This window comes from Leptonotus elevatus, chromosome 14 (assembly GCF_054856555.1).
Source record: "Leptonotus elevatus isolate MCC_2025b chromosome 14, RoL_Lele_1.0, whole genome shotgun sequence".
Classification (NCBI taxonomy): domain Eukaryota; kingdom Metazoa; phylum Chordata; class Actinopteri; order Syngnathiformes; family Syngnathidae; genus Leptonotus; species Leptonotus elevatus.
In genome coordinates, this window is record NC_141252.1 from 14,288,229 (window position 1) to 14,298,494 (window position 10,266).

The following is a 10,266-nucleotide window of genomic DNA, read 5'->3' on the forward strand; positions in this document are numbered from 1 at the left end:
GATGATGATGATGATGATGATGATGATGATGATGGTGATATTTTTGGCAGTTTGGCCCCTTTTGCAGTATTTAAACAGAGACTCGTGGAGTAGTTTGGAAGAAATGGTGGGTCCACAATGTGGCTTGTGAATCGGCGTAACCGTGCAGGCTGCTCATCAATCATTGTATCAGGGTATCTAATGTAAACGTGGCTGCGTGCCGGATAACATGCCACATCTGCTCTTCTCTCAGTGTTGCTTCTTAGTTACCAAGCCATTTATTAGAGAGCCCTACGTGGCGAATAATGTGAAGATCAACCTCCTACCCCGCTTATCTCCTTAACTGTAACATTATTCACCCACATCATAGTCCACGTTGGTTGCAGATGGCAGGAGAAAAAAAACGGAAGAGAAAAAAACCAAAGGCGCACGCAGGCAGGGTTGATCCACGGGCTGCTGTGTTTGCGTTTCAGTCCGCTTTATGGCCCGATGAACATATGGCCAATATTTTGTCTCACGTCATAGAAGGGAAAACAAACATTGAGCAATGCAAAGGAGTTAGCGGGAGCAGAGCCTCTTGGCCAGCTATGCAAACGCTCTCCGACAAGCACTTGCTTTCGGGGTATATAAACCACATCAGGCTTATCTGTGCACGCACTCCTCACTCTCATTTGGAGATATTTCATGAAACCCGCACGCTGCCTGCACGCGGCCAAGACTTCCACCAGCAGCCTCCCTCCGGTGTACGAGGTAAGCCCCACTGCGAGCTTTCTTTCGCTCATCTGCTTGCAGTGTTATAAGGAAGTCGTCATCACGTGGGTGTGGACGGGTGCACTGGATCTGCACCTTGACGAAAATATTCTGATTTCCAAATGCATTATTGACTCCTTGATAGATATACTTCAATGGACACTTTCATTACAATAACATACAATTGCAATTAACAATTATCCCAAGTTGCCCAATTTTGGGTATACCCCCTGTTGTTTCTCAAAAGTGCCGGTAGGGACCGCTAGAGCTCTACAGATGTCAACAGATGTTCACGTTATTGTGACACTCAGCAAACAAGCTGCCAAAGAAGAGGCGAGACGCGTTTCTGTATGAGCGTGACAGTCTGTGTTTATTTCTTTACTTGTTTATGTGCACTTGTGCACTTATGTTGGATTTTAAGCATATTTGTTGATTTTTTTTTGTAAGCAAGGACACAGATTAAAAACAGTTATGCTCGCTTGCTACAATTGTCAAAAAAGGAATTGCAAGCCTTTTTAGCAATTCGTCGCGCACACACCCTCATGCAAATGGCAAAGAATGACAGCGCGTGGCATGAAATCCACCGTTACAAATAAACTGCTGCTTTAACAACTGAAGTCAGCCTCTGGGGGCATGGCTAATCTCACCGTGACATGTTTAATTATCACACCAATAGAGACGAATAAAGACTTTCCCTTTTGCCTGGAAGTGGTGGATTCTGTGCTTTAAAAAAAAAAAAAAAATCTCCCCTCGAGCTATATGTCCACAGGCCGCGGCTTAGCCACCCTTTAAATAAACCGCAGCGGCTTTACCTGAATATTAGATGTAGTCTTTAATCATGGAGGAGGGAAATCGGGTTTGTCACATTTATCACGGGTGCCCGAGGCGGCAGTGGTCACCTTTATCAAAGCACAACTCTCGTCCCGAGGCGGCCGAACACGCTGAAATTCGGCGATTAAGAAGAAGGGGGGAACCATCAACATTATTATGGATTCTCCGGCGGCAAATTCTTAGTGGTGCGTTCAATCGAGAGATGTATTTAATCAAGAATATAAAAAGCTCTTTCTTCTGTTGTAAGGGAACAATTGTGGCCATGCATGAATTTTCAGGAGGGAATTTTAATTACTCACGCGAGATGTTTGGGGAATCATGCAAAAAAAAAAAAGACGATTTTTTTTTAAGTTACTTTTGCTGAAAATGTAAACAAGAACGTTTTTGGTAGATGTTAATGAATACATTGCATATTGTATAGGCTAATGTTTGTCTATTCACTTATAATGGGCTCGTAAGGTCCTAAGAGCTAAACACTATTTTCTTCTAGAATAAAACAAAACAAAAAGATCAACATGTATTTTTTTTTTCAGTGTTAGTGCACAAATAAGTGGCTCATGCTGGAAAGCAGCAGATCTGCGCCCAATGATTTGTAGATGCATCTGCAGCGTGCATGGAGGCCCTTCTTTATCTCTCTGTCTCACACACACGCACACAACGCCAACACAACGCATAATAATGTCAAACAAAAGAATTCATTTCAGGACACTTTTATTTCATCACAATTCATTTAATCCACCAAAATTTGCAAAAACATTTGAAATAACATACGTATATTTGTTTATTACTATTATTAAATGCAGATGAATCGCGTTGAGTTTATTAACTAAGTAAAACCCACATTATTTGATGATGGTAATAATAATAATAATAATAATAATAATAATAATAATAATAATAATAATAATAATAATAATAATAATAATAATAATAATGATGATGGTGATGATGATGATGAAATGATGAAGAAAGGGAGAAGGGAAGTTGAGAGTCAGTAGTGTTTGAACTCGCAGTTAAAGTAAACAGGTAAACACAGCAGATAGTCCTTCCAAGTGGATAAGTCCACTTAGCCTGCATGTGCACTTTTAGCTCATCTTGCACAAACCCTCACGAGACTGATCAAACATGCACTACCACCCCCCTCTCAAACCCAGAAAAAAAAGTGCTCCTCTAGTCCGGTGTGCTGCAACTACTTTTGCCACCCTCTTGTCACGGTGCCACACACACACACACAAAAGCAAATCTTCGTGACATGGGCCGATAAGCCTGCGTGCACTAAACACGGCCTGATCTGGCTCAGCTCACTTTTGGGGGTTAAATAAGTAACAGTCAAATGACATCATGCAACTGGGCCCGGTGTGCTTCATGATGAGGCTGCAGCTGCTCGCGCGGGCCAAAATGTCTCTCAGGGTGTGTGCCCTTGTCCAACACACATGTCGGCTTTAACTGGGTGCAGCATTACTTGGTGGATCTTGTCAGCCACCTCGCTCTCACCCAAGAACCCGCTCCAGTTTGTTTGTCCATAAAAGTGAATAGAGCCTTTGTGGTGATGATGCTGAGACGTGAGATTAATTATATTTGTGGAATAAAAGGCCTGCATGCCAGAGGTGTAAAATATATATAATATAAAGTAATAAATTATAGGTAAAAAAATATTGTACATCAGACAATATTAATAAAACATAAAACAGGAAGTTTGTCGAAATGTAATAGGATATGTGATATTATTATTATTATTGTTGTTATTATTATTATTATTAATAATAATAATAATAATAATAATAATAATAATTACCACCATTAATAATAATGTTCATTATGATAAAAACCTGAATACTATGATAATAGCTATATAGGCCTATGTTTACATTAAAATCGATTTGTTGCACGCCACTTTCCGCCCCTAAGTTCTGACAAGTTTTCTATTGTGTGCGCGCGCGCGTGCCCGTGCGTGTGCGCGCGCGTGCCCGTGCGTGTGCGCGCGCGACCCGGAGGACTTTCCTTAATACTGTGCAAGGATCCATGGATTGAATGAAGAGATAGTCCATTGAAAGCGGTTGAATGCCATGACAACTAGGAACAAGCTCAGATTTATTCCAAACAGTTGGAAAGCATTGTGCGCGGGGCGTCAATCATCTATTATTTGGGGGGCCTGAAATAAATGCAAAAACTGCAGCGGCACAAAAGCTTCCAACAGGAGCCGGACATTTGTCTACATTTCCGCCATTGTCTGCAGCTTAGCAATCGGTTTGTATTTGTGTTTGCCCGGGTCCGACCACCCAGGATGCGGCCGCGGGGACTTGCTGAAAACGGGAAACATTGTCACCCACGTCACATACTGGATGGCGGGCAGAGGGAGGAGAGCGGCAGGAGAAAGTCTGAGGGGAGGAAAATAAAGTAACCAACAATGATAGCCACCCTTTTAGTGGTAGAAAAGACACAAAAAGAGGCTTTACACACTCGAAAAACAAATATTGGGATGTGGTGCCAGAATTGAAGAGATTGATTCGGTCATTAAAAACAAAACAAGTTCTGTAAGGATATATTTTTTTATGTGTATTATTATTATTATTATTATTATTATTATTATTATTATTATTATTATTATTATTATTATTATTATTATTAATCAGCTCGTCGTCTGTCCACTGAAGAGAACAAACAAAGCCTGTTCCAACCTCTTGTCCTTAAGCCTTGGCCAAAATATTGACTAAGAAGGTTTACATAAATTACCCCTTAATATTTGGACAAAAACCAACAAATGAAAATAAACGTATAGCAAAATGTACACAAACGAAGCGTTTGTATTGAAATATCGAGCAAAGAACAGTGAGTCGAAAGCTACTTAGAGTTTCTTTGTATGTAAATAGGGAGTAAAAAAAAAAGGAAAAAAAGGCCCTCCCCGTCTTTATAATTAATTGACACGTTATACCACTCATCACGCGCTGAAGCACCAATGGTAGATGCTCGGATCTCCCCAAAACCCACAATTTCACATCTGCAAACACTGTCTTCATCCACTTGACTCCTAAGACCCGCCCACACGTGGCCAACCTTTCGCGTGTTTTAACGCTTTTTCGCTGCAGGTTCATGTGTGCAGACCAACCTTATATGGACGGATCGGACAAGGTAATGGCTTATTTGCCTCCCGCACCCAGCAGCAGCACCGCCACTGTATCCATGAGCCGCGCGTAGCACTTGAGCCACTTTGGCATCCCTCACTGGACTCTCTGAAACCGAACCAGAGCGACTTCTGCAGGCGATGCTCGCCCACAGTGACTCCTCTCCATAGCCTCGACTCTCCTCTTTCCGCTTCCAAATCCAGCTCAGCTTCTCCTTTTTCTCCCTGTGTGTGTCTTCTCAAACAGCGGATTGTCTGACAGAAAGGTGCTGGTGCTGCAACTTTTTTTTTTTGGTTGGTCGCCCCCCCACCAGAATATGTCGTTGACCAACACAAAGACGGGCTTCTCTGTTAAGGACATTTTGGACCTTCCGGACACGAATGACGAGGAGGGATCTATCACCGGGGCGGAGGAGGACACGGAGGGCTCGGAGAGCACGTCCACCACGAAAAGCACGGGAGTTTTGGTGAAAAGTCCCCTGGAAAACGTGCAGAACCTGCCTTTAAAGAACCCCTTTTATGACACGAGCGACAATCCGTACACAAGATGGCTCGCCACCACGGACAGTATTCAATATTCATGTAAGTAGAGGCTAATTATCTTTAAGAATTGTCAAAGATGTATTAAGAAGCGTTGATGGCGCTTTATATTATAACGCTTGTTTGGAATTCGATTTGATATTACACAAAGCACATTTGCACGCTTGACTGACCACCCGCGCATGCATGCATGCACGCATGTTGAAATGTTTTCTGAGTGTCTTTTTTGGAGCCGGCCATAACATTTTGACAGTGTTCCTCCCGTTTCTCGCCGCCGCAGTGCACGGCCTCTCCGCCGGCTCCCAGGACTCGGCCAAATCCCCGGAGCCGTCCGCCGACGACGAATCGCCGGACAACGACAAGGAGACGTCCAGCAGCGGGGGCAGCGACTCGGGCAAGAAGCGCAAACGGCGGGTGCTCTTCTCCAAGGCGCAGACCTACGAGCTGGAGCGCCGCTTCCGACAGCAGAGGTACCTGTCCGCCCCGGAGAGGGAACACCTGGCCAGCCTCATCCGCCTTACCCCGACCCAAGTCAAGATCTGGTTCCAAAACCACCGGTACAAGATGAAGCGAGCCCGGGCCGAGAAAGGTATGGAAGTGAGCCACCTCCCTTCCCCCAGGCGGGTGGCCGTGCCCGTCTTAGTCAGGGACGGGAAGCCTTGTCACACACTTAAAGCTCAGGACTTGGCGGCCACTTTTCAGGCCGGGATCCCCTTCACGGCGTACGGCGCGCAGTCGCTCCAACACATGCAGTATAACGCGCAGTACGGCGCCACGGCCACGCCGCACTTCCCCACGGCGCACCACTTGGTGCAAACGCAACAGTGGACTTGGTAAGGGACGCGATACAGACAGACACAGACTCGTTTTTTTTGGGGAAGGCACACTAGGCAGTACGCAAACCCACACACGAAACGAAAGACTTCCTCCTCCCCCCTCGCGCAGTCCACGCACTATAGTACCATTTTTATTCGGGGCTCATGTGTGCACCGTGTTTACATGTTTTCGTTAAGAGAACTGGCTCCAACCCCCCGCCCCAAATAGAATTTATCGAGAATGTCAATGCTCTTCTTGTGAACATTTTTTTTGGTAAAAGTATGTTGTGTGTTGGTTGTAGATATTTTCTCTCCCCTTTGCCCCTCGTGTTATTATCAGCACGTACGAACCACTTTATAATTATAGAAATGTTAATTTCTTGCTTCTTTTATGGACCGAAAAATATTTATGGCCATGAATAAACACTGGCAACTTTTCAGATCTCGTTATAATTTTGTTTTTATTTAATCTTTAATTATTTGGTGACAAATGCGTAAATTTGGGGAATTTAATATCACGCCAAGTGCGATTAGTTCCCATTAGATTTTCTTGAACGCGCGCCTATCACATTTCAAAAACACATACACTAAGCCTGGCAGACAATGAGAATATTTCTTCTAAATCCAATCGCCCTCAATATAAATCTTGAAGTCACTCGTGAAATGGGAGCGAAATCCACTCACTTACTAGAAGAGGGCTTCTCAACACAAGAAGCTTTTATGTCAAAAGCTCTCCTTTTTGTTGCATCTGCAACCGGTCCCCGGCCTTGTGCAAGCCGGAGCAAAAGCCGTGTAATGCAATAAACGTGCTGTTATCTTGTTAGGCGTCTGACTTGCAGACAAGAAGAAGAAAATGATTGAATATTTGGCTGTCATCAGGATGCTCGCAATTTAATACATTCCATTTAAATGTAAACAATAATAATATTTCCAGATACAATTCCCGCCACATTGCTGTCCCAGGCTACGTCTGCAACAAATTAGTTTGAAATGTTTCTTCTTTAAGGTGCGCGCAGGAAAAAAATGACTCCCACGGTGGATTATCTGACTGCAGTCAATATCTTGAGTAAATATGATGAAAAAAAGTCTGCATTTCGTTTGCCCCCTCCCACACACACATGCACACACAATATCCCAGCAGATGTTTGAGCCGCCCATATCATCACTGGGCAAACAGCTAAATTGGACACATTTGCTAATTATTTACAAAATGGCGTCTCAAGGGGGCTACTGATTTTGGAGCGTTTGTTCGCACGGCACATGATGCACTTTAAAGTGGAATAACTCCGGGTCGTTTTTTAACTTTTCTGGCCGCATGTAGAAGGATATTTGCTATTATTTATAATCGAATGACTATATATTTAAAAAAAAAAGAAAAAAAAAGAAAGAAATAATTTTTATTTTATTTAGTTGGACTCTATTATTGCACAATACAGTACAAGGCCAAGCCCAGAGACAAAAGGCCAGGCTCGGTTCTGGTGCATGTTGGAGGCGTGCATGTTACCAAGCAGCGGCGTAGAGATGCAGACAGTGGGGGGGGGGGGGGGGGGGGGGGGAGAAAAAAAAAAAAGAAAGCAAGCGTGTCAGAGTTTGTCGGTGGTGTTCAGAGTCAGGGAGATGCATCTTTGGGCTTTTTGTGCCGCCTGTCACTCGGTGTCATTGTGATCTTTTACTACACACGTCGTATCCCATATGGACAGCTGCATGTGCTCGGACAAGGAGGGCTGGGGGGCGGGGGGAGATCTTTCACAAAACCCAAATTGTGTCAAGCTTTCAAATAAACCATTGTTGTCTCTCCAAGAAAAACGAATTAAAAATTCGTGCTATATCTATTCTGGTCGGCCAAAAGAAGAAGCTCTATTCACAGATAACAGGGAGTCCTTCTTCCTTGATAGAGCGGAGCCAACAAGAGCCCTCTCATTTCTGCTCTGCCTGCTGCATCCTCCTGTTTCCCAAAAGTCAAAGGCTGATTATTGTCTCCCCTCCAAAGCGTGTAACACAGCGCGAAAAGTATTTTTAAAACCGGACACAGTTCTTCCTTGTTTGCCTTCACTCTTCGCTGCCTGTATTGGTTTTTTTTCACCCTGAAAAGCAATTCATTCACTAATTTTCTGACGGTTATCTTCTTCACTTTTTGTGTGAAAAGAAATTAGATTAAATGTGTTAATATTGTACTCTGTCTGGCATATAACACAAATGTTAGTTTCTGCTTAAATGCAGCACAGCCTATTATACTTTTGGGAAAAATATTATAAAACGTATTATTTAATGAATGGGAATTTACAGAATAGAGAAAATAAATAAGGCCAAAATCTTTTTAATAGCTATAATCCATAAATACAGAAAAAAAAATCGTCTTTGAATGTGATAAAGGTCAATCTATAGGCCTAAATCTCACATTTTATTTTTATTTTTTTTAATCTTAAATTGGATTCTTAAAAACAAATATAACGCCGACCCGAATTGATTTCAACATCTTTCATATTGTTTTGCACACTCACAAAAGAAAGAAAAGCAAGCTAGATTTATTGGAGATTTGGGTGAATAAATGTTGAACGATCATTTTTCTATGCGCAGTTCAAACTGCGTGCATAACACTATTGTCCATATAACCCGGGAATACAATACTTGAGGAAATACGCACTTGGAACACCGTGAATCTTCGTCATCCTGCCCATTTGAACCCCGACACGAATCTTTTTCCCCCCCTGTCACGCACATCGCCAAATAAACGAGGATTTCAAAGCTATATGAAGCGACGCTTTTTTTTTTTTCATTTAAAGGAAGCTATCTGGGTTTTATTGCCTTAAAGGAGATCCAGATTAGATTTGCTACAGTGCTGATATTAAAAAGAGAGGGAGTGATGGAGGGCGGAGGCAAGTGGTAAAGAGTTGTTGCGCGCAAATGCCACAAGATGGCAGCAAAGGTCTTCAGTTTAGTTACCTTCGTATGTACTGTATTATAAAATTTTACTTGATCTAAATTGGCAATTCATATATTAAACCCCATCCTTACCATTTTTTTTTCAATTTTGAAAAACAATTGCCTCCTATTTTACGTTGGATTATTGGGTGCAAATATTAGTCAGCAAGAAATTTTATTGTGTGAAATGAAGAGTCAGAGTGGGCAGTGAACAGTATACTTCCACAGTGAGGCGCAATAGGATAGAGGGACAAAAATGCTGCAGCTTATTTCACTCCAGTGAATGTGAACAATGGCGTTGAAGTGTGGTCCTCCATGGGAAGTCTTCACTCAGCCGGAATCCAGACCAACAAAGAGAATATAGATATTATTTGTCTGTAATATATATATATATAGGCCTAGTCATTGTCTATCACGTTACAGACAAATAATAATGGTTAGAAACATCAGGAAAAAAAGTGTGTATGCGGCACGTTAAGATGTCGTCAAAATAAAACTATGCCCTTTTTCTTGTGTGATGTTTGTGTGAGCAGGTGCCAACAGGGGGCCTCATTGAGTTAAAAAACGCAAGAGCAGGGAGGGTACGTGGAGAGACTCCAACATGATGAAAATAATCTCGGAAGTCTTTATCTGTACGAGTTCAAAGCTTACCGCTGAGGTCAACAAAGACTGAATAAATATTCAAACTCAACAAAACTGAGGGGCAAGACATGTAGCGTTTCATAATCGAGTCCAGGGTTCCCCTTGTTTGAACGATGAATAAATATGGGAAAAGTCAATGACTGACTTTTCGAAGTGCAGGAGGGGAAGGTGCGCGAGTGTCTTCGACGTGAACACATCACATAGCCACACAAAACGGAATGTGGGCGAGGACGTTGCAGTGTGTTTGGATCGACTTGACGTCAAGCAAGAAGAAACCAAGCCCTGCAGCCACGTGGCGCCTTTGACGACATTTTACATGATGTCCGCATCGGACAATAGCATTGTTTTGACCAGTGTGTTTCATTTAAAAGACAACATGACGCCAAATTTAAAATATAAAATACAAATTTTAACATAGTTCAATATTATTTAAAATACAACAAATCCTAACACGTATTTTTCTGATTGGTGAGATAAAACTTTACTGTCATAACAGTTCAATGTTGATCAGTCGATGCAAAGAAGCACCACGAAGCTACAAACATATGAAGCTGGTTATTTAGAATTAGCATATGTGATTAGGCCAATTGTTCAGAAGCAGGGTATCAAACTTCACATGACTGGCACAGCACAGCCGATGCTTCATTTAATTATCGGTTCTGTACC

General features: G+C 42.5%; 2 protein-coding genes across 3 annotated transcripts; both read left to right on the forward strand.

Annotated features, from left to right (window-relative positions):
• The first annotated feature begins 591 nt into the window (after positions 1-591).
• On the forward strand, positions 592-4,940 carry LOC147163095 (uncharacterized). Its single transcript, XM_086094933.1, has 2 exons — positions 592-729; positions 4,647-4,940. Exons 1-2 carry the CDS (start codon positions 664-666, stop codon positions 4,938-4,940), a joined length of 360 nt encoding a protein of 119 aa, XP_085951059.1. The 5' UTR covers positions 592-663.
• Positions 4,941-4,996: 56 nt separating this feature from the next.
• On the forward strand, positions 4,997-6,476 carry nkx2.2a (NK2 homeobox 2a). 2 transcript variants are annotated; one of them, XM_086094931.1, is made up of 2 exons: positions 4,997-5,263; positions 5,475-6,476. In XM_086094931.1, the coding sequence occupies exons 1-2, from the start codon at positions 4,999-5,001 to the stop codon at positions 6,056-6,058; spliced, it is 849 nt and encodes a 282-aa protein (XP_085951057.1). In that variant the 5' UTR covers positions 4,997-4,998; the 3' UTR covers positions 6,059-6,476. The 2 variants fall into 2 exon arrangements, with proteins under 2 accessions (XP_085951057.1, XP_085951058.1); XM_086094932.1 differs by having other exon boundaries at positions 5,502-6,476.
• Positions 6,477-10,266: the final 3,790 nt, after the last annotated feature.

Coding starts and splice junctions, on each gene's coding strand:
- LOC147163095 (XM_086094933.1), top strand. CDS start 664: ATGAAACCCGCACGCTGCCTGCACGCGGCCAAGACTTCCACCAGCAGC. Junction 730..4,646: donor GCCTCCCTCCGGTGTACGAG/GTAAGCCCCACT, acceptor TTTTCGCTGCAG/GTTCATGTGTGCAGACCAAC.
- nkx2.2a (XM_086094931.1), top strand. CDS start 4,999: ATGTCGTTGACCAACACAAAGACGGGCTTCTCTGTTAAGGACATTTTG. Junction 5,264..5,474: donor GGACAGTATTCAATATTCAT/GTAAGTAGAGGC, acceptor ACATTTTGACAG/TGTTCCTCCCGTTTCTCGCC.